General features: G+C 43.3%; 1 protein-coding gene across 1 annotated transcript; it reads right to left on the bottom strand.

The window, feature by feature from the left end:
* Positions 1-1017: 1017 nt before the first annotated feature.
* LOC140076116 (olfactory receptor 2T1-like) lies at positions 1018-1956 on the bottom strand. Its single transcript, XM_072122621.1, has one exon. It carries the CDS (start codon positions 1954-1956, stop codon positions 1018-1020), a length of 939 nt encoding a protein of 312 aa, XP_071978722.1.
* Positions 1957-25303: the final 23347 nt, after the last annotated feature.

Raw genomic sequence — 25303 nt, 5'->3', positions numbered from 1 at the left:
TGGTTCATTTTTTAAAATAAACTATAAATTTTACCATTTTGGTATCAAAATAATTTTAGGAATATTAAACACTTTCATCCATACAATAGTAGGACTATGCTGCATTGTATATTTTAAATATTGTTCTTTACTAATGGCTAAAAGTAGTGATGAGCAGACCCGAACCACAATGTTTGGGTTCGGGTCTGCGGACTTCAGTCAGAAGTCCCCTATCAGTAACACCCAGCACTGACCATGGGTGTTATCCTTTACTTGCCACATGCAAAGCCATTTTATCATCACGGGGAGCCAAAATTGTCGAGAAAATTGAGTTGTGCATGCCAGCACCAATGTTACTGTTACTGTTGGGTGATCAGACCCTTTTAAGGGATTACGGGGGTCATTTACTAAGGGCCCGATTCGCGTTTTCCCAACATGTTACCCGAATATTTCCGATTTGTGCTGATTTTCCCTGAATTGCCCCGGGAATTTGGCGCACGCGATCGGTGTGTGGCGCATCGGCGCTGGCATGCATGCGACGGAAATCGGGGGCGTGGACGAACGAAAACCCGACGGATTCGGAAAAACCGCCACATTTTAAAAAAAAAAAGTGTCACGGGGCTCGCGCTTACCTTCACCAGGAATAGGCGGGTGTACTTCAGTGCATTCCAGCGGGTCTCGGGGAACTTCAGCACAGCAGTGCCACCTGGTGGGCGTCGGACGAACTACCTTAGTGAATCCCGGACGGACCCGAATCCACCGCAGAGAACGCGCCGCTGGATCGCGAATGGACCGGGTAAGTAAATCTGCCCCTATGACTTGCAACTGGTGTAAGCAATGTTTGCAGGTGTTCGAATTTGGGTTGGGGTTCCGCCGAACCCACTAGACCTGAATACCGATGGGTCCACTTATCACTAGCCAATAGTTATTCCCTCTTAATAGGATTTTTATAATATTGCTACTGTATTTCTGTGTCATAAAGTAAACCTAATGGACTTTGGAGTGTTTTCTCTTGGCCAATATCTCTCTCATGGTTCCTTAGCAATTCCTCCTGACTTTTGAGTTTACCCCAAATAATATAAGAATAGCATTTGTCATGTCTTTATTGCGTAGACTGTATACAAAAGGGTTCAGTACTGGAGTGATGGTGGCATAGAGAATAGTGCACATCTGCTTGAGGACATCGGAGTACTTTGATGGTGGTATCATATAGACCGACATACCTGTTGTATAGTAGAGGGATAGGACAACCAGATGAGAGGAGCAGGTGGAGAAGGCTTTGCCTTTTCCATCTCTTGATTTAATCTGTAAAATGATACCGATAATTTTTATGTATGAAGTCAAACTACATACAAAGGTAACAAGGCCAAATAGAGGTAATTCTATGTATAGCACAAGGTAGAAGACCTCCACGCCAGCGCAAGCAATGGCAGCCACGGTGTATGCATCACAGTAGATTTGGTTGATGGTATTCAACTGACAGAAAGACATTGACGAGGCTGGAAATGCAATAATCAAACCATTCGTAAAAGCAGTAGCCCACAGTCCGACCAGGAGCAGGACACAGACTCTAGTGCTCAAGACGCTGTGATAACTCAGTGGATTACAGATAGCAACGTATCGGTCATAGGCCATCAGAAGTAACATTGTGACCTCGGAACTGGCAGATACAACGTAAAAATACATCTGTGAAAAGCACTGCATAAAAGTTACAGTGTTACTCCTGTATAGGATGTCCAATATTTTCGGAATGAAGACCGTAATATAAAACATGTCAACGATAGACAAGTTACAGACAAACAAATACATGGGAGTGTGGAGGTGATCGTTGATGTACACCACGGTGATGATGAGCACGTTCATGAAAACACCAAGTAAATAGATCAGAGTAAATATGGTTATCACTAAGCCCGTGTACGGAGATTTATAGAAAAACGGGGAGATCCTAAGGTCTTTTGCTGATATGTTTTGCTCCATTGCTAGATTGTTTTTAATCTGCGATAAAAAAAAAAAGATTATTATATGTGCTCTATGAAATATTTTATTTATTATATTTAACTTAAAGGGGTTCTCCAACGATATTCGTTTGTCCCTATCCACAGGTTAGGAGCTAACTTACTAACTTGCTGGCACCCCCATGTATAATTCATCTCTATGGTGCTGACGGAGATTGCCGCTCTCTGTAATCTCTGTCGGTGTCATAGAGGTGAATAACGGGGGTACAATGGACCCCAGTTGTGGTGACCCATGATCCATAATTGAGACCTCTCCCAATCAGCAAGTTAGCCCTTATCCTGTGAGCCGAATACCAAAACTAAAATTATGGCTGAATTTGTTTATGGTTCAGGGACTCAATGGTTCAGGGACTTTGTTTATGGTTCAGGGACTCAAATCCCACAACGTTAGGCATGGATCCAAAAACTGCAGGTTCATGACCACTCATCTCTAGTCATCTCTATTATTTTCTGTAGTACCCTTAAATAGGAGGTAATCAACTTCTAGGCAACTCAGTGAAGCACATGTATCACAAGTGCGGCTTGACCTGTTTTTGGAAACTTTTCTGCTGATCAGATGTATGTTAGCAGTTTTTCTTTACTGATACATAAGGTGTTTGATCTTTAGTGAATTTGAATTTAGTGCAGGCGCAAAAAATCATTAAAAGTTGAAATCAGTTCCAAGCTCATTTCTATGCCTGGTCAGGGGCAGCCTAAGATTTGTGCCCAAATGTGCTACTTTTTGAGATTTTTTTAATAATGTATAACTTTCGTACCTGGATTCAGAAACACTGCAGAAAACTAGACAATGGTGAAATTTGAAGGGACCCTGTTTTAGGCACAAAAAAGCCACAAATGAGCACAAGCACCATGAAAAGTCTGAAAAATTTAAGAAAAAGGCAAACCAAGTGTTTGATACATGTAATCCACAGATTTTTAGTAACTAAGGCATCTAAAAGCTATTACTATTTTCGCACTATGCACAATGGGGCACATTTACTTACCCGGTCCAGACGCAATCCAGCGGTGCTCTGTCCGACGCTGATTCGGGTCTCCCGGGATTCACTAAGGTCGTGCGCCCCCAAAATCCAGCGTGTGTCACGCCGAGGTCTGCCGGAGTTCACCTTCTTCGTCCCGGTGCATGTAAGTGCGGATCTTCCGACACAAATTCTGTTTTAAATTCTGCAGTTTTTCCGAATCCATCGAGTTGTCCGACGGCCACACCCCCCCAATTTCTGTCGCGTGAAAGCCGGCGCCGATGAGCCACAATCCGATCACGTGCGCCAAATTTGGCACAACTAGGAAATATTCTGGAAACCCGACGAAAGTGCGGCGTTCGGACCCTTAGTAAATGAGCCACAATGTGCTTTATTTATGTAACATACGAAACAAACTCTTAAATAGTTCGATCAATGGAAAGGTGACAATGCAAAAATTGCACTGACCTACAATTGTTCGGACACATCGTAAAATAATGCTGCGGCCGTTTTTTCAGTCCTGTAAGCAAAAAAAGTTGATAAAATGTAGTAAATAAATGTATGATCCCTTAAATGTACAATTGAGATGCAAAATCAAATTTAGCTTTGGAATAAGACTTTTTATTTTGCTTTCATGCAAGGAATCAGTAGCAAAATATCGGCCTAATTGATTATGAACAAAAATAATTATTTTTGTAAATGAAGTTCAAAAACATCACATTCTCTTTAAAACAAATCAACTAAAATACATGTTTTAGTTATTTAGAATTAGCAAAATATAAAGAAATTCTAATAAATAATAAGAATGGGTTTTAAGAAATAGAATTTATTCCAGAATTTTTTCAGTCAGTTGAAATAAGTTCCAAAATAAATAAAATAACCTGCAACGATAACCCAGACAATAATGAGCCCCTGTCAATGATAACGGAAAAAAGGAGCCGTATTTATACAGTGGGAATAATCCGGTGCCATGTGTAAGAGGTTTACCTATGGGAGATAATGTCACCAAGTCCCCGGTCTACAATGCAGCTGGGATTAGCAACGTTCATGATTTTATTGTTTATGTTGCCCAAAACAAACGAGCGCACAAAGATCTCCCCAGGAATGAATACAAGTAAAAGAATCAGATATAGGTAGAGGAAAGTGATGCAATGAAAAATGTCACTAATCCGAAAAAACCACAAGCCTTTCTTTATACAGAACAATACAATATTACAGTTGTCAGAATTGGAAAGGCTAAGACAAACAACATGATTGGGTGATGATTATTTTTAGAGATGGACGAATCGATTCTAACAATGTGGAATTCGTTTAAAATTTTAGGAAAAGTTTGGTTCGGCACGAATCCGAAGTTTACGGTGATTTGTGGGAACAAATTTGTTTTTTTCCCCCCTTAATTAGCAAAATGGGTATGAGTACAACGTGTTACATGGGGCAGAGAACTCTGGGAAGAAGAAAAGAACACCCTCGATCACATGTGCAGACATGTAAGCCAATCAGCGACCAGAAGGCTTATGTGATGTCACAGAGCCCTACAAAAACAGACGGCCATTTGCAATCCCATCATTTCACACCGCATGTGCTGTCTCCAACGTCTAGCTGCTTGTACTCAGTAGCTGATGGAGTGATATTTGCTCAAAGTCCAGGGTGTCCGTTTTGGGGATCTGTATTCCCCAAATTTCTAGTTTCTTGTTAACTGCTACAGACAGCACCTAAAGCTATTCTATATACTATTATTGTAAATAGAGCCCCATGAAAAAAAAAACTTTGGATGTAAATGATCAAAATGACAAATTGTTTTAAAGTCTCCATAAATCAGGATGTCCCTCAGGTCCACAATCTCAGTCTTTATGTATATAGAGGAATGAATTATTACCACAATAGCGCCTGTCATTCTGTATTAATTATAAAACAAGCTCCAGATGTATCCGGCGGGCCGCGTGGCCACCAGGCGAAAATACGCCAGGTCTTACTTGATGTAGTTTTGTATAAAAATCTGAGAACGAACCTTCGAATAAATTTTTTAAAAAAGCCCTCACAGTGTGAACTATAATAACACAAATGTCATAGCAATCTAAAAAATAGAGATGTTCTGCCTCAAGGTCTATAAGTGATCACCACAGAAAGTCTTATAGATCCTAAAAAGTCACAAATGGCGGATGCAAAAGTGTGTTATTAATGCTGATTATTATATATAGTGGAACATTAGAATCAGCGGCGATTCAACACTTTTGCATGCTCCATTTGTGACTTTTTAAAGATTTTTTTATTGTGATCACTAATAGAGCCTGAAGCAGAACATCTCTAGATTGCTCCATCATTCAGGTTTATAGAGTTCACCGGGCAAGGGGCCTGCAGGACATGTATTTTTATCTTGATATAAGCATTGGGTGGACTATTCTATTTTAGCATTTTTATTCTTTAGTTTTTATTTGGTATTTTTATTAGTTTAATAGAGATAACTACATGAAAGTGGTTGATTACTATTATGTACTGTTGTATTTTATGCCAGCTTCTAGGATTGGTGACTCCAGGTTGTAAGATTGGTGACACCTGGTTGTAGCATTGGTGACTCCAGCTTCTAGGATAGGTGACACCAGGTCGTAAGATTGGTGACGCCTGGTTGTAGCATTGGTGACTCCAGCTTCTAGGCTTGGTGATCCCAGCTTCTTGGATTGGTGACGCCAGCTTCTAGGATTGGTGACACCAGGTCGTAAGATTGGTGACGCCTGGTTGTAGCATTGGTGACTCCAGCTTCTAGGATTGGTGATCCCAGCTTCTTGGATTGGTGACACCAGCTTCTAGGATTGGTGACGCTAGGTTGTAAGATTGGTGACCCTGGTTGTAGCATTGGTGACGCCTGGTTGTAGCATTGGTGATGCCAGCTTCTAGGATTGGTGATGCCAGCTTCTAGGATTGGTGACCCCAGCTTCTAGGATTGGTGACGCCAGCTTCTAGGATTGGTGACGCCAGGTCGTAAGATTGGTGACGCCTGGTTCTAGCATTGGTGACTCCAGCTTCTAGGATCGGTGATCCCAGCTTCTAGGATTGGTGATGCCAGCTTCTCGGATTGGTGATGCTAGCTTCTAGGATTGGTGATGCCAGCTTCTAGGATTGCTGATGCCAGCTTCTAGGATTGGTGACACCAGCTTCTCGGATTGGTAACACCAGCTTTTAGGATTGGTGACGCCAGCTTCTGGGATTGGTGACCCTAGATTCTATGATTAATGACGCCAGCTTCTAGGATTGGTGATCCCAGCTTCTAGGATTGGTGACAGCTAGAGATGAGCGAGCACTAAAGTACTCGGGTGCTCGTTATTCGAGACAAACTTTTCCCGATGCTCGAGTGCTCGTCTCGAATAACGAGCCCCATTGAAGTCAATGGGAGACTCGAGCATTTTTCAAGGGGACCAAGGGTCTGCACAGGGAAGCTTGGCCAAACACCTGGAAACCTCAGAAAATGATGGAAACACCACGGAAATGGACAGGAAACAGCAGGGGCAGCATGCATGGATGCCTCTGAGGCTGCTTAATCGCACCATTATGCCAAAATTATGGGCAACAGCATGGCCATGATAGAGTGACCGAATGAGGCTAGATAGCATCTAAAACATCCAATAATTAACCCTGACACTATAGAAGACGGCATGCAGAGGCAGCGGCAGCAGCGGCAGGCTAGAGAGTGGCATGGCGACATACCCCAAATGGACTCAGGCTTCAAACCAATTTAAAAAATTCCTTTTGGCAAGGATAACATGTAGCACTGTATGTATCAGTATTTTGCCTGGTTAAGGCAGCAGAGAGGAACCAAAGGAGGTGAGCAAGAAGCGCTGAAATGATTTCCTATGTGAACAAAAGGTTGACGGTATATTTAGTCGATAACCCAGCATGGTGGCGACATAGTGACCAAGTTCCATAACGTATCTGGTGAAACACCTGAAAATTCTGCCTGACACAGCTCGTTTGATAAGGGGATGATGTGCTGTATATCCTCTCGCGCTCCAGCGTCTGGGGTATAGAGAGTTGAAATATGCGCATGGAGACATTGGTGGACGCTGTGGAGGATCGTGGAGGCAAAATGGACAGTATGCATGGATGCCTCTGAGGCTGCCTAATCTTGGGATGGAGCTGGCGGTCCGATGCCAGGCGAGCTTTCGCCTGTCCAAACCCCTATCTCTCGGCTCCTCCCCAAACATCACTTCTAAGAACCTTTTGTATAAGTTCAAGTGTAGTAGTGTTCTTATAAGTTTGGGTTATGGCGGGTGAGGGGAATGTAAACAGATGCGCAAGAAGCGCTGAAATAATATCGGTAAATGATAAAAGTTTGCCAGTAAATTTTGTGGATAACACGGCAGGGTGGCGACAAAGTTAACAAGTTTGATGTGGAAGCCATGAAAACAACCCAAAATTCTGCCTGACACAGCTCGTTTGCTGAGGGGACGATGTATGGAGGCAGTAAGGTAGTAGTAGTAGATTACTACTACTACTACAGTTAAAACTATGTTAGTTGTATCTTGGGATGGAGCTGGCGGTCCGCTGCCAGGCGAGCTTTCGCCTGTCCAAGCCCCTGTCTCTCGGCTCCTCCCCACCCAAAATGGGCCTGGGGGCCAGAAGCGTTTACTTTGAAAAAATTATAATTTTCAAAGCAGGCGGAGCTGTTTGAATGTTTCACCTAGGAATAATGGAATAGCATAGCGGTTCTATTTTTAATTGTTTTTTCGGAAATGGTTCCATGATTAAGAGCGACAGTATGGGGCATCCATATTGCGCTGCTATGATTGCAACTTCAGGTCTCCAGCATGGCGGCGACAGATGGGCCGAGTTCCATTATGTATCTTGTGAAACACCTGAAAATTCTGCCTGACACAGCTCGTTTGATAAGGTGACAATGTATGGAGGCAGCTATATGGAAGACTTTTGGAGGCAGCTATGGAGACAATTTAATTTGGATAGTGCCTGTATGTGGCAGTCCAAAAAAATTTTTAAACCAGAGGAGCAGGTAGGTGGTCCTCCAGAAAAATTAAATAGATTGAGTGTCTGTATGTGGCACTCCCAAAAATTGTTTAAAACAGAGGACCGGGTAGGTGGCCCTCCAGAAAAATTAAATACATAGACTACTATAGCTAGAGCCAGTTGGCCCTGGCAAAAAATAGCCAGTTTCCTCTGCTTTAGTGTACAAAGAGGAGGAGAAGGAGGAAAATGAGGAGGAGGAGTGCATACATTATTCAGGGTGAGCTTCCTTCACCTGGTGGACAATGGAAATCCTGAGAAATCCAGGCTTTATTCATCCTGACAAGCATCAGCCTGTCAGCGCTGTCAGCGCTGTCAGTCGACAGGTGTGTACGCTTATCGGTGATGATGCCACCAGCTGCACTGAAAACCCGCTCGGACAACACGCTAGCAGCAGGGCAGGCAAGAACTTCCAAGGCGTACAGCGCCAGTTCGTGCCACATGTCCAGCTTTGAAACCCAGTAGGGATCTGTGTGATCTTTTAGGACGATGGTGTGGTCAGCTACGTACTCCCTCACCATCTTTCTGCCGAAACTGGAGACAGGTGACAGTGTCTTGCTGGGGTGACATAAAACTGGCAAAGGCCTTGTAAAGCATACCCCTGCCAGTGCTGGACAAGCTGCCTGCTCGCCTACTCTCCCTCGCTACTTGTCCCGCAGAAGTACGCCCTCTGCCGCTAGCGCTGAAGAGAAATACTGTTTCAGCTTGTGCACCAGGGCCTGCTGGTATTCATGCATTCTCACACTCCTTTCCTCTCCAGGGATGAGAGTGGAAAGATTTTGCTTGTACCTTGGGTCCAGGAGAGTGAATACCCAGTAATCGGTGCCGAAATAAATTCTTTGAACGCGAGGGTCACGGGATAGGCAGCCTAGCATGAAATCTGCCATATGCGCCAGAGTACCAAAGCGCAAGAATTCACTCCCCGCACTGGCCTGACTCTCCATTTCCTCCTCCTCCAACTCCTCTTCTTCTGCCCATAAACCCTGAACAGTGAAGGACTGAACAATGCTCCCCTCTTCTGTCTCGCCAACATTCTCCTCCTCTTCCTCCTCATCCCCCTCCACCTTCTCCGATATGCGCTGAGAAACAGACCTGAGGGTGCTTTGGCTATCAACAAGGGAATCTTCTTTCCCCCTCTCTTGTGACGAGCGCAAAGCTATCGACTTCATGCTGACCAGAGAGTTTTTCAACAGGCCAAGCAGCGGGATGGTGAGACTGATGATGGCAGCATCGCCACTGACCATCTGTGTTAACTCCTCAAAGTTACTCAGCACCTGACAGATATCAGACATCCACGTCCACTCCTCATTGTAGACTTGAGGAAGCTGACTGACCTGACTACCAGTTCTGGTGGAAGTTGACATCTGGCAGTCTACAATCGCTCTGCGCTGCTGGTAAACTCCGGATAACATGGTTAAAGTTGAATTCCACCTCGTGGGCACGTCTTACAACAGTCGGTGAGCGGGCAGTTGGAGGCAGCGCTGCGCTGCCCTGAGAGTGGCAGCATCTGTGCTGGACTTCCTGAAATACGCACAGATGCGGCGCACCTTCGTGAGGAAATCAGACTGGGGTATGTCTTGAGGAACCGCTGAACTATGAGATTTAACACATGGGCCAGGCATGGCACATGTGTCAGTCTGCCGAGTTGCAGAGCCGCCACCAGGTTACGGCCGTTGTCACACACAACCATGCCTGGCTTCAGGTTCAGCGGTGCCAGCCACAGATCAGTCTGCGCCGTGATGCCCTTTAATAGCTCTTGGGCGGTGTGCCTTTTATCGCTTAGGCTCAGCAGTTTGAGCACCGCCTGCTGTCGCTTAGCGACAGCTCTGCTGCTGTGCCTACAGCTACCGACTGATGGCGCTATGCCCACGGATGGTAATTCGGAGGAGGAGGTGGAAGAGGGGTGGGAGGAGGAGGAGGCATAGTAGGCCTTTGAGACCTGGACCGAGGTAGGCACCGCAATCCTCGGCGTCGGCAGTATATGACCAGCCGCAGGGTCAGACTCGGTCCCAGCCTCCACCAAGTTAACCCAATGTGCCGTCAGCGATATATAGTGGCCCTGACCGGCAGCACTCGTCCACGTGTCCGTGGTCAGGTGGATCTTGTCAGAAACGGCGTTGGTCAGGGTACGGATGATGTTGTCTGACACGTGCTGGTGCAGGGCTGGGACGGCACATCGGGAAAAGTAGTGGCGGCTGGGGACCGAATACCGAGGGGCGGCCGCCGCCATGAGGTTGCGAAAGGACTCGGTCTCTACCAGCCTATAGGGCAGCATCTCCAGGCTAAGTAATCTGGAGATGTGGACGTTGAGGGCTTGGGCGTGTGGGTGGGTTGCACAATACTTCCTTTTGCGCTCCAGCGTCAGGGGCATGGAGAGCTGAATGCTGTGCATGGAGACATTAGTGGATGCTGTGGAGGATCGTGGAGGCGAAGATGTGGTTTTCGCACTGGAGGTGTTTGGGCCGGGGTCCTGGGCAGGGGGCTGACTAGCAGAGGCAGCAGCTGACACAGGGGAAGGAGCAGTGGTGTGCCCGGCCGGAGTTGAACGGGCTTGGTGCCATTGAGTGGGGTGTTTAGCATTCATATGCCTGCGCATACTGGTGGTAGTTAAGCTAGTAGTGGTGGAAGCCCTGCTGATCTTGGTGTGGCACAGGTTGCACACCACAGTCCGTCGGTCATCCGGTGTTTCTTTAAAGAACCTCCAGACTTCCGAAAATCTAGCCCTCGCCACGGGAACTTGACTACGTGAAAAATTTGGCGCTGACGCACCAGCTCTGGCCCTGCCTCTCCGTCTGGCCCCACCACTGCCTCTTCCAACCTGTTTCATTGAGGACTCGCCTCCGTCTCAGAAGCACTGTGTTCACCTGGCCTATCAACCCAGCTTGGGTCTGTCACCTCATCATCCTCCGATCCCTCCGTCTTTCCCCCCTCGGACTTCCTGCCCTGACAACAACTTCACCACTGTCTGAAAACCGTGTCTCCTCATCGTCCGACACCTCTTTACACACTTCTTCCACTACGTCAACAATGTCATCATCCCCCACAGACTGCGACCGGTGGAAAACCTGGGCATCGGAAAAGAGCTCAGCAGCAAGCGGACAAGTGGTTTGTGACTCTGGGAAGGGTCCAGAAAACAGTTCCTCAGAGTACGCCGGTTCAAATGCCAAATTTTCCTGGGAGGGGGCAGACTGGGGGGAAGGAGGCTGAGGTGGAGGAGCTGGAGGAGTGCTGATTTCGGTGACATGGGTGGACTGCGTGGAAGACTGACTGGTGGACAAATGGCTAGAAGCATTGTCCGCAATCCACGACATCACCTGTTCGCACTGTTCTGGCCTCCACAGTGCTCTATCACGAGTCCCAATAACTTGAGACATGAATCTAGGGAGTGTAGCTCTGCGGCGTTCCCTGCTCCCTCATCAGCAGGTGGTGTCTCACCCCGCCCAGGACCACGGCCTCTGACCCCTGCAGTAGTTGGATGCCCACGCCCTCGTCCTCTACCCCTAGCCCTCGGGTTCAACATTTTCAAAATTAAAGTGTAAACTGTAAATTTTTTTGGATTTTTTTTTTGTGTTTTTTTTTATGTGTTTTTTTTTTTTTTACAAAACTATGCTATCCTATTGCTATGGCTAGTTTTTAGCCTTCACTGACAGCACACTGCTGTGCCTGTTCCCAAGTCTCTCTGCAAATTCTTCACAATATGGTACTAGCTGCACTACTAGTGCCAGCAAGGCCAGCCACAAGCAAATCAACCAAAAATAAAATATATAACGCTATTGTAGCCCTAAGAAGGCGTCTTGGCTACTCGCATGGCTAGTTTCTAGCCTACACTGACAGCACACTGCTGTGCCTTTGCCTGATGACTTTGAGTTATAAAAAAAAAATAAAAGTAAAAAAAAAAATCAGCAGACTGTGCCTAATTCAATCAAACCCCTAATAAATTGTCCCACTTAGGTGTTTGAGATGGATATGTGTGTCACTAAGAGCTAAATAGAATGTTCCCAAGTCTCTCTGCAAATTCCTCACAATATGGTACTAGCTGCACTACTAGTGCCAGCAAGCCCAGCCACAAGCAAATCAACCAAAAGTAAAATATATAACCCTATTGTAGGCCTAAGAAAGTTGGTTGGGTTCTTGTATGCCTAGTTTCTAACCTACAGACAGCATACAACAACTGGATTTTAAGTCACTTTAAGTTTTGGAGAAAAAAAAATCGTCAGTCTGTGCCTAATTCAATCAAACCCCTAATAAATTGTCCCACTTAGGTGTTTGAGATGGATGTGTGTGTCACTAAGAGCTAAATATAACGTTCGCAAGTCTCCCTGCAAATTCCTCACAATATGGTACTAGCTGCACTACTAGTGCCAGCAAGCCCAGCCACAAGAAAACAAAAAAATAATAAAATATAACGCTATTGTAGCCCTAACAAGGGCTGTTGGGTTCTTGTAGAATCACTCCTGCCTAACAGTAAGCTAATAGAACACCCTAACGCTTTCCCTGACCAGCAGCAGCTCTCTCCCTAGCGGCATCCAGACAGAGAATGATCCGAGCAGCGCAGGCAGGGGCTAGTATATTCCAGGGTCCCCTGATCAGGCCAGCCAACCACTGCTATCGACGTGTAAGGGTACCACGTCATGCTGGGTGGAGTGCAGAGTCTCCTGGCTTGTGATTGGCTCTGTTTCTGGCCGCCAAAAAGCAAAACGGCGGGAGCTGCCATTTTCTCGAGCGGGCGAAATACTCGTACGAGCAACGAGCAGTTTCGAGTACGCTAATGCTCGAACGAGCATCAAGCTCGGACGAGTGTGTTTGCTCATCTCTAGTGTATTGCTAAAGCTAAAAAATTTGGAAGCAATTTATTTAAGTAAAAGATTTTTAAAAATTAAGAATGAACAAAATTTGGAAACAAACACAAAGACCTAGATATAAAAGCAAAGAAATAGCTTAACTGTTAAAGAGACAGAATAAGACTTGTAAACGCTGTTAGAATCTGCCGTGTTCTGTTACTGATTGTGACTTCTATAATATTAGATGTTTAATCTCTGCAAGTATATATTGTACATATAAATGAATTTTAAATTCACCAGTTCTCAATGCAAAAGATGCAAACTAAAGAGAACACTATAAGGTACATGTAATATGCACTTACCAGTGACACATCAGCCGGCAGGGGTATTACAGGCCATGAGATGCCGGTTGCTGGATTGTATCCTCCTCTTATATAGAGCAGTAATAGGAGGCATCATGAGATTGCATCATCATGCCACGTAACGACTCACCTCACATAACCTTCCCTGTAGTCCTTGTTATGGTAAATTCTCAAATTAAAATGATATTTATTTTCTATGGTTTATATATAAATATTATTGCTTTCTATGTTTCTACATTTCTATGTTTTTTTCTAATTTTCTTTGAAAACCTTTACAATACGTTTTTAGAGCTTTGACTCTTCCAGTTACTTTACTAAATAAACTCTATTGATACAGTAAGTTTATACTTTTTTAGCTCGGCTTTTTTGTTTTCTTGATCAAATTTGGGACATTTGACTCACGTTATTTTAGAATCCATTAAAAGTACCAGCAGAAGAGATGGCACAGTATGGTTTTAATAGAACTCTATTACAGCCGCCACCACTTGACTATTTAAGGCTCCATATTGGAAGGGGCTGTTACTATTAAGCAAGACTTGGCAAAAATAATTTGTCTCACCAAAAGCCTGAACAAAAAAATGGGTTTTACACTAACAACTAATTTGGGTCAATTATAATGAAAGTAAATCAGTGTATGGAAGAATAAGAATGTCTCAGCTTTAGTAATAGTAATTTTACTTATTGATATACTGTAAGTCACACAATCACTGGTCATAGAAATATTGCGTTGCAAGGCAAAAATTAACAGTGAAAACATTAAATATAATATTAGCAATTGTTAAAGCATGACATTTTCAGCTTTTCAGACAAATAGTTTTTCCACCCAAATGAATGATTAACTAAATGGGAGAATGGGGGTGTGTGGCCTAATGGCAGACTGGGTAAGTTGCACTTGTGAGAAACTCTTGGGGACCCTGACCTGAATCCTGACAATAGGATAGCCAAAGATAGCCAGGTTTTATTCTTTCTTTAGACAATTGTAAGGCGTTTGACTCCATCAAATGGCCTTATTTATGGGCTCTCCTGACAAAAAATGGGAGCTGGTCCACACTTCATGTCTTTGGTTCAGCTTCTATAACGTACTCCACAGACAAGAGTCTGAACACACCTCAACATCTCGGATTCCTTCCCAATGACCTGGGGTACCAGACAGGGGTGCCTACTGTCCCCGCTACTCTTCGCTACTCAATGCAATGAATCTACTGACCTCCCCCTTTCAGTACCTGTCCTGACGTTGTCCCGCTTTAAATATCTTGGTGTCCAGGTCTCTCGTAAGGTTCAAGCCTACTCTAAGCTGAACATTGAACTTGTGATATCAGACACTGAATCTCGTCTATGTGCTTGGTCAGCGCTCCCTCTTTCACTCTATGGGTGTATAAACATATTTAAAATGATATTTCTTTCCAAATTCATATATTTATTCCCTGCCTGCCCTGTATTGCTTCCCAGGAGCCTCTTTAGGCACATAGATGGTATTCTCAGATCCTTCTATTGGCAAGGTGGTCCTCCATGCTTCAGCTTAGCTCTGGGTTAACTGCTCCCGATTTGTATTTTTACTATTTGGCTTCTCATTTTGTCTATGCCCCCTGTTGGATCGATAAAGGATCGAAAAAATTTACTCTACCTGCCATAGCCTCTTTTCACTATTCACAATTGAGACATGCATTTAGGGCTCAGTTTGGCTCTACCACCCTGACAGTGGAATTTTCTAAACTTGAGTCCCTAGTGGGCAATACGGACCTCTCTAAGCCGCTCACCGAGGTCTATGCTCTCTTGCAGCAACAGGGCTGTAGACCCTTTGACAAGGCTCTACTGCACAGGAAAGCAGACATTCCTAACCTCTCTGATGATGTCTGGAGGAAAGTTGAGCTCTCCTTTTTTGACTCGGTGGTGAGCGCTAGGTATCTCCTGATACAGTCTAAATTTCTACACCACATCTATTGTACTCCTGCAAAACTCCACTGCATGGGAGTGATGCCAGGTGACTCCTGCTTTCGCTGTCAGGCTTCTACTGGCTCCTTCCTACATTGTGTATGGGCTTTCCCTTGGACTAGTGTCTCATGGTTGGAGGCACTGAACTTTCTTGGTACACACTTTGACTTCCCACAAATTATGTCCCAGCAGGTCTGTCTTCTCAGCATACTAAATGAGATAGTCCATGGTTATTATGACAAGAGTTTCTTCCGCTTCATCTTATACTATGTACGCAAGATGGTGACTATGTCCTGAAAGGACCAGGAGCCTCCTCCTCTGAGGTGATGGATCCTGCTTATTAATAGCATTATCCCCCACTATCATGCAGTGTACAGTAATAGGAAGTGTCCCCATAAATTCGAACTCATCTGATAACGATGGTACCTGAACTCTCATATGCCATATAAATGCCTGTCAATTTATATCTCCCCCTACGTCATAGGGTATGCTGAGGAGGGTCTATTTGTTGTTTGTTTTTGTTGTCTTGTATTAGTGTAGCCATGGGGGTGCGTCAGGTTGAGTATATATGTGTGTAGTTGTGTCTATGGTACACTTATCCTCTTTGACGAATAGCATGCGACTAAATGTATCTCCCGCTTCAAATTGTCCATATGTTTGCTTACTGCCTTTGTCACAACATGGTGCTGTAGTCTGCTATTTTATGGCCACTTATTGTATATTGTTCTTGTTAATCTTTTAATGGAAAAATGTAAAAATAAATACTTTTAAAAAACTACATGGGAGAATGCGTTTTCTTTATTTTTGCATAGTTTTTTAAGCCTATTTTTTATCTTTTAGGCTGGTAGAAGGCTTCCAAATGTCATGTAAATTTCCCTCTCAAATTTTTCAGGACCAATACAATCAAGAATGAATTTTAATGACCTATTTCACAACCAATTCACGTGACCTCGGTTTTCACCAGTTTCACTGTTTGCTCTAAATAACACCTCCTGTTTACGCTTTACGTCAGTCATGGAGATACCAACTTCATGTAGGTTTTATTAAGTTTAAATAGATTTTGAAAAATGTAAAATCTTTTGTGCAAAAAAAATTCTATGTTTTCCAATATTCTGAAGCTAATAACTTTTCATACGAAAATGTATAGACCTGAGTAAGGTGTCATTTTTGTGAGACATGCTGCCATTTTCAATGCTCAAACCATTTTGGGACTGTATGACTTTTTGATTACTTTTTGTTCAATGTTTTTATGTGTTGTAAAATGGCAAAAAAGTGGTGGATCGAACATTTGGGTTCTCTTTTCTATTACAGGCTTCACAAGTGGGAATTATCTATTTTATAGATCAATTTTGTCTTTTTATTTGTTATTGTTCACTGAAAAAAACAAAACCGTCTATGGAAAGGATTTGACACTTATAAGGGGCTTTTTCTCATAACAATCATTTGCCATAATTTTTTATTGGTGTTTTCACTTTTCATGATTTATTTTTTGACATACAAGATAGTCCATCAAACAAACAACACAACGCACAACTGATCAGCTCAGTGGAAAAAGTGTCAGTCATGAACACGGAAACCCTCCTTTCCTTTCCATTGCTACATCTATTTCACTACAACTGACACAATCGATTAGTTAAAAAATTCCATCTTCTTCTTTATTCATAAAACTAAAATCAAATGTATAAAAATTATTATTATTCAAAAATAGTTCATAGTCTACATTCCACGCATGCAGACTCACCAAGACACTAGCAAGTTAGTAACATTTCAAAGGCTTCGCCTACTTCCTTGGGCATGTCATGGAACTGAGAACATGGACTATTATTGGTCAGTGAAATAATTTTTATACATTTGTTACGGTTCTACCATCACCAGTTGGTTACTGTGCGAGCAGCGAGACCGTAGAACTTTGTGCCACAAGATGTTGTAATGGCTGATAATTGGCTGCCTTTCTAGACCTCAATAACATCACAACGTATGAGAATAAAACTGCTTGTTAGTAGTTTCTGTTGATCCAGGGAGTATTTTGACTTTCATATTAGGGGCCGGGAAGAAATTTTTGAGTGATCAGACCCATTTAAAAGATGATCACTTTCAACTGGTTCCATCAAACCCACCAGAGTCAAATACTGATGGGTCGACATGAGAAAAGTAGGGGAGATGTGGAGAGGTATGGGGTCCTGCATCTGGACATGGAGCCTATCATTCAGGATGGTGAGGAGAAGAGAGGGGAATGGACTGTAAGGGGAGGGGGGTGTTGGTTGGGTAGGGGTTTAGGTTAAGAAACAAATATTGTTATACTTGTCGATGTATACGTTCATCTTGAATATGTGAAAGCAATTAAATATATGTATGTATCTGCTTTAATAAAGTTTATTTGCTTTAAAAAAAAATACTTATGGGTCCACTCATCACTAGCCAATAGTTATTCCCTCTATATAGGGTTTTTATCACATTGTTACTGTATTTATGTGCCATAAGGTAAACCAAATGGACTTTGGAAAATAAATGCTATGGGCTAGACAGAACACTAAGTAAAACTAATGGAATGTTTTCTCTGGGCCAATATCTCTCTAATGATTCCCTAGCGATTCCTCCTGACTTTTCAATTTACCCCAAAATAATTTAAGAAAAGCATTTGTCATGTCTTTATTCCGTAGACTGTATATAAATGGGTTCAGAACTGGTGTGATGGTGGCATAAAGAATAGTACACATCTGCTTGAGGACATCGGAGTACTTTGATGGTGGTATTATATAGACCGAAATACCTGTTGTATAGTAGAGGGATAGGACAACCAGATGAGAGGAGCAGGTGGAGAAGGCTTTGCCTCTTCCATCTCTTGATTTAATCTGCAAAATGATACCGATAATTTTTATGTATGAAGTCAAACTGCACATAAAGGTGAAGAATCCAAACAGAGGTAATTCCAAGTAAAGCACAAGCTTGAAGACCTCCACGCCAGCGCAAGCAATGGCAGCCACAGTTTTTGCATCACAGTGGAAGTGGTTGATGGTATTTAGCTGACAGAAAGACATTGATGAGGCTGGAAATGTAAGAACCAATGCATTTATAAAAGCAGTAACCCACAGTCCGACCAGGAGCAGGACACAGACTCTAGGGCTCAAGACGCTGTGATAATTCAGTGGATTACAGATAGCAACATATCGGTCATAGGCCATCAGGAATAACACCAAGACCTCAGAACTGGCACATATAAAGTAAAAATACATCTGTGTATAGCACTGCATGAAAGTTACAGTGTTACTCCTGCATAGGATGTCCAATAGTTTCGGAATGATGACTGTAATATAACACATGTCAACGATAGACAAGTTACAGACAAACAAATACATGGGAGTGTGGAGGTTGCCATTGACATATACCACAATAATGATGAGCGCGTTCATGAAAGCGCCGAGTAAAAAGATCAGAGAAAATACGCTTATCACTAAGCCTGTGTACTGAGACTTATAGAAAAATGGGGAGATCCTAAGGTCTTTTACTGATATGTTTTGATCCATTGCTAGATTTAACCTGTGATAATATACAAAAGTACATACACTATTTGGGAATATACTCTATGGAATATTTTCCTTAATATAGTAAACTGATCGGTGGAGGTATCAGTGATGGAACCCCCAAGTATCACAAGAATATTGGTCTGTATGCACCGGCTGGCAATCGATTCCCTTGTCGCTTTTGGAGATATCCAAGTGCAGTTCTCTGCAATCTCCATCAGCGCCATATAGGTGATTTAAACAGCTAGCACATGCATGACTGGCTGCTATCTTCATCTCAGGTTACAATGGGGGTACAATGGACCCTTGTTCTGATGTTCAATATGGGTCATATCACTGAGACCCACACTGATCAATAAATTCTGTGGATAGGGGCTAACTTGTATGTCACTGGAAAACCCCTTTAAAGTCAATCAAGGTGCATAATTTGAGAACTAATTATTAGTACAGGTGAATATCAGAATCAATAGGGATCCAACTCTCATTAACCATCAGCCAAGGGGCTTAGGTATTGGGTAGAGCTTCTCTGACTCTTCCTTATTTACATGGCTAGAAACATTTGTGGTTTAGTACTTTTGGTAAGCGCAGGTCTAAAAAGCAGTGTAAGCAATAAATCGCCGGGAGGGCCACTTCAAACAGCTGATCAGTATCAGGAGATAGACACCCAATGATTTTTTATCAATTACCTACAGTGGGTACGGAAAGCATTCAGACTAGAGATGAGCGAGCACTAAAATGCTCAGGTGCTCGTTATTCGAGACAAACTTTTCCCGATGCTCGAGTGCTCGTCTCGAATAACAAGCCCCATTGAAGTCAATGGGAGACTCGAGCATTTTTCACTGAAAGAACAGATTGAAAGAACAGTAAAGAAGAACACATTGCAGATGTTTTCACTGAAAGAACACATTGAAAGAACACTGTGAAGAACACATTGCAGATGTTTCCATTCATCTGCAATGTGTTCTACACACATATTGTTCTTCACATACTATTGTGAAGAACACCGTTGGCACCCGTGTCTTCCAATAGGATGGGTTACCTGTAGAGGAAGAAGAGGAGAGATGGAGGTTATAGTCCATTAAATTGCCGCTTTTATAATTGCCATTCTCAAAGTATTGCGTGACACTCGATCTATAGGACACTCTAGCTATAGGACGGTCTGCAGCCTACAGGCCTTGCAGCCTAGAGGAAACTAAATTTTGCTGTTATATCTCTGCAATTTTCATCTGTGTGTCCTGATCTGCTGTCTTTAATGGTAACCCATCCCTGCTTGCTGTTATATCTCTGCAATTTTCATCTGTGTGTCCTGATCTGCTGTCTTTAATGGTAACCCATCCCTTTGCGGAACATCTGCAATCTGTTCTTCATTGTGTTCTTTCTGTGGTGTTGGTCCTGCTCCAGCCCCGCTCCGCTCCAGCCTCCATTTCAGCCCCCGCTCGATCCTCCATGCCCACTCCAGCGCCGCTCCGCCCGCTCCGTGATGCCCGCTCCGTGATGCCCGCTCCAGCCCTGCTCTGCTCCTCCATGCCCGCTCCCGCCCCGCTCCGCTCTGTGATGCTCGCTCCTCCATGCCCGCTCCGATTCTCCATGCTCGCTCCAGCCCCACTCTGCTCCATGCCCGCTCAAGCCCCGCTCCGATCCTCCATTCCCGCTCGAGCCCCGCTCCGCTCCGTGATGCCCGCTCGAGCCCCGCTCGAGCCCAGCTCCGTGATGCTCGCTCCTCCATGCCCGCTCCAATCCTCCATGCCTGCTCCAGCCACGCTCCGTGATGCCCACTCCTGAATGCCCGCTCCGATCCTCCGTGCCTGCTCCAGCCCCGCTCCACTCCACTTCAGCCTCCGCTCCTGCATGCCTGATTCAGCGTTGGCGCTCGTGTCTTCGGCTAAGTGAGCAGATGTTCGGAACATCTGCAATCTATTCTTCACTGTGTTTTTCACTTTGTTCTTCACTTAAATGATCCTGTGTTCACTGTGTTCACTGTTTTTATTCTATTCTTCACTGTTCTTCACTGTCTTTTCTTAATTAAATGCTCGATCTCGAGCAGGGGAAATACTTGTCCGAGCAACGAGGCGTTTCGAGTACTCTAATACTCGAACGAGCATCAAGCTTGGACGAGTATACTCGGTCATCTCTAATTCAGACCAATTAAACTGTTCATTCTTTGTGCCATTGCAGCCAATTGGTAAAATCAAAAAAGTTATTTTTTTGCTCAATAATGTGTACTCTGTCCCCATCGTGACTGAAAACTGAAATGTAGATATTTTTGATAATTTATTAAACAAGAAAACTGTAGAAAAAAAAAATCAGTGTTGAGTAGAGCTGGTGAAGCCAGGAGTCTTCTTGGGAAGATGCTACAAGTTTTCATCCCTGGATTTGGGGATCCTCTGCCTCTTCCTTGCAGATCATCTTCAGTTCCCTCAGGTTGGATGGTAAAAAATAGTGGAAGCCATTTTCAAGTCTCTCCAGAGATGCTCAGTTAGGTTTAGGTCCAGGCTCTGGCTTAGCTAGTCAGGAATGGTCATAGATATGTTTTGAAGCTTCTGCTTTGTTATTTTAGCTGTGTTCTTATGATCATTGTTGGAAGGTAAAACATCCTGGATATCTCTCTACTTGACCACATTAATCTTTCTTTCATTTGCAACTAGTGGTCCTGTCCCTGCCCCCATAGCATTATCCTACCAAAAAGTTCGATCTCCGTCTCCCAAGACCATAAAATATTATTTCTCATAGTCTGGCAGTCCTTCATAAGCTTTTTTGCAATCTGTATGCAGCTTTTACATGTCTGGCACTGCCGAGAGGCTTCTGTCAGCACAATTTGCCAAAAAGCCCCGACTGGTGGAGGCTGCAGTAATATTTGACTTTGGAGAACTTTCTCCCATCTCCCTACTGCACCTCTGTAGCTCAGCTACAGTAATATTGGTGTTCTACTTTACCTCTCTCACAAAGGCTCTTTTTCCATGATTGCATGGTTTGGCTGAACGGCTATGTCGAGGAAGAGTTGTGGTCATTGCAAACTTATTCCATTCAAGGATTATGAATGCCTCTGTGCTCTTAGGAATCTTAAGAGCTATCTAAATGTCTGTTTTTCTTCTGTCAAGATGGGAGCAGAGATTAATGAGCAAAAAAAAAACCTTTTATGATCTTACCAATTGGTTGAAGTGAAGCAGAGTTAAAAATTTAAAGGGGTCTGAAATCTTTATGTATCCACTGAATGCAATTCCTTTTTCACACCATGCTGTGCAATGAACACATAGCAGGAATTTTCCTAGTGCTATTCCGTTGACATGGCAGTATAGGCAGCTTAGGAACTGAGCCCTTGTCATCAGCAAGAGGTACCATCTTTAGGGAGAAGCAAACCTGTTGAGAATCTGAAATCTCGCTCCTACTAGTAAGACCCGTGACCGGTGCTGGGACCGGTTATGGATGTTACCCTTTGAATGCCATGGGCAAAGCTGCTGGTGACATTAAACTCACTGGGGGTCAATTACTAAGGGCCTGATTCGCGTTTTCCCGACGTGTTACCCGAATATTTCCGATTTGCGCCGATTTTCCCTGTATTGCCCCGGTTTTTTGGCGCACACAATCGGATTGTGGCGCATCGGCACTGGCATGAACGCGACGGAAATCGGGGGGCGTGGCCGAACGAAAACCCGACGGATTCGGAAAAACCGCCACATTTTTTTAAAAAAAGTGTTGGGAAACTTGCACTTACCTTCACTAGGAATAGGCCGGTGAACTTGAGTGCATTTCAGTGCACTTCAGCGCCTCCTGGTAGATGTCGGAGGAACTATCTTAGTGAATCCCGGCCGGACCCGAATCCACCGCAGAGAGCGCGCCCCTGGATCGCGAATGGACCGGGTAAGTAAATCTGCCCCATTGCCACAGTTTTCCTGTGGATTGTTGCTGGCAGCTTTGTTGATGGTATTTAGAGAGCTAACATTTACTATTGGTTCTGGCTCTGATTTTGGGTGTTAATGTTGGGGGTGAAACAAGTGCTAAAATAAAAATTCTGGCTGAGGTGTGGTTTCAGAGACCCAAACCTCACATTTTTCAACATGGATCCAAACATTGCAGATTCAGGACCGCTCTGTACAATTTGCTGTAGGTGCCCCAGATAGGAGTGATGCAAATTCTAGGCAATTAACTCCTTGAATTTCAGCATTTTTAGTATCTGAGGCATCTAACAGCTCTGTTACAATCTTAACATTGTGCGTGAAGTGTTTTATTTCTGCAATAAATGAAACAAACTCTCAAATAGTTTGATCAATGGAAAGGTCGCAATGCAAAACGAAAATCAGTAACACAGAAAAATACTATAGAAAATCGCCAAAATTGTACTGACCTACACAAATTGTAACAAAAAATGCTGCAGCTGTTTTTCAATTATGTAAGTAAAAAAACATTGATATAATGTAGAAAAGAAATGTCCAATCCCTTCAATGCACAATTGTTACGGTCCGGATGAGAATCAAATTTAGCTTTTGAATAAGACTTTTTATTTTGCAAAGAATCAGTAGCAAAATATTGATTAATAATGAATAGAATTATTGTGGCTGATGAAGTTTATAAAAACTGCTATTTTTTTTCAAATATTGATGATTTTTGTTATTAAGAATTAACAAAATATAAAGAAATTATAATAAATAATAAGAATATGTTTAAATAAATATCAGTCATTCAAATTTTTTTTAAGTCAGTTTGAAATTATTCCAATATAAGTAAATAAAATAACCTGCAATGATAGCGACGGCCCAGGCTATGGAGAGCCCTTGTGATAAAGGAAAAAGGGAGCCATATTTATACAGTGGGGATCATCCGGTGCCATGTGTAAGAGGTTTACCTATGGGAGATAATGTCACCAAGTCCCCAGTCTACGATGCAGCTGGGATTAGCAACGTTTATGTTTTTTAATTTTTCATGTTACCCAAAACAACCGAGTGCGCAATGATCTCCCAAGGAATGAATACAAGTAAATGAACTAGTTATATGTACGGGAAAGTGATGCAATGAAAAATGTCCCTAATCCTAAAAACCGCAAGCCTTTATTTATACAGAACAATCAAAAATGTCAGTTGTCACCATTGGTAAGGCTGAAACAGAAAAAAAATATTGGGCCATGATTGGGTCAAATATTTATTTTAACAGTAATAATGTAAGAATCTGAAATCAAAAAGTTTATCTCATTCTACAAAAATTAAACCAAATCCCCTCCCAAGTATTTTGTAGGGTACTTTTTAAATTCTTTTTAAAACAGTTTATTTATCGTTATTTAAAAATACAATAGAAATACTTTACCAAACATTTAATATCAGTATCAAAAAACATATACAGTATATACACTCACTGGCCACTTTATTAGGTACACCTGTCCAACTGCTCGTTAACACTTAATTTCTACTCAGCCAATCACATGGCGGCAACTCAGTGCATTTAGGCATGTAGACATGGTCAATACAATCTCCTGCAGTTCAAACCGAGCATCAGTATGGGGAAGAAAGGTGATTTGAGGCCTTTGAACGTAGCATGGTTGTTGGTGCCAGAAGGGCTGGTCTGAGTATTTCAGAAACTGCTGATCTACTGGGATTTTCACGCACAACCATCTCTAGGGTTTACAGAGAATGGTCCGAAAAAAAATAAAAACATCCAGTGAGCGGCAGTTCTGTGGGCGGAAATGCCTTGTTGATGCCAGAGGTCAGAGGAGAATGGGCAGACTGGTTCGAGCTGATAGAAAGGCAACAGTGACTCAAATCGCCACCCGTTACAACCAAGGTAGGCAGAAGAGCATCTCTGAATGCACAGTACTTCGAACTTTGAGGCAGATGGGCTACAACAGCAGAAGACCACATCGGGTGCCACTCCTTTCAGCTAAGAACAGGAAACTGAGGCTACAATTTGCACAAGCTCATCGAAATTGGACAGTAGTAGATTGGAAAAATGTTGCCTGGTCTGATGAGTCCCGATTTCTGCTGCGACATTCGGATGGTAGGGTCAGAATTTGGCGTCAACAACATGAAAGCATGGATCCATCCTGCCTTGTATCAACGGTTCAGGCTGGTGGTGGTGGTGTCATGGTGTGGGGAATATTTTCTTGGCACTCTTTGGGCCCCTTGGTACCAATTGAGCATCGTTGCAACGCCACAGCCTACCTGAGTATTGTTGCTCAGCATGTCCATCCCTTTATGAGCACAATGTACCCTGTAACATCTGATGGCTACTTTCAGCAGGATAATGCGCCATGTCATAAAGCTGGAATCATCTCAGACTGGTTTCTTGAACATGACAATGAGGTCACTGTACTCAAATGGCCTCCACAGTCACCAGATCTCAATCCAATAGAGCATCTTTGGGATGTGGTGGAACGGGAGATTCGCATCATGGATGTGCAGCCGACAAATCTGGGGAAACTGTGTGATGCCATCATGTCAATATGGACCAAAATCTCTGAGGAGCTTCTAGCACCTTGTTGAATCTATGCCACGAAGAATTGAGGCAGCTCTGAAGGCAAAAGGGGGTCCAACCCATTACTAGCATGGTGTACCTAATAAAGTGGCCGGTGAGTTTATACATAAACATATATATATATATATAATGGCAGCACTCCGACATTCAGTGTGAAAAAAAGGGTACTAGTTTATTCCAGCATGTACTACCAAGGTACGTTTCGGCTTCTAAAGCCTGGAGCCTTTCTCAAGCTCCAGGCTTTAGGAGCCGAAACGTAACTTTGTACATGCTGGAATAAACAAGTAC

This window comes from Engystomops pustulosus, chromosome 8 (genome assembly GCF_040894005.1).
Source record: "Engystomops pustulosus chromosome 8, aEngPut4.maternal, whole genome shotgun sequence".
NCBI classification, from domain to species: domain Eukaryota; kingdom Metazoa; phylum Chordata; class Amphibia; order Anura; family Leptodactylidae; genus Engystomops; species Engystomops pustulosus.
The sequence above is the reverse complement of the archived record's forward strand: the minus strand, read 5'-3'. Positions and strand labels throughout refer to the sequence as shown.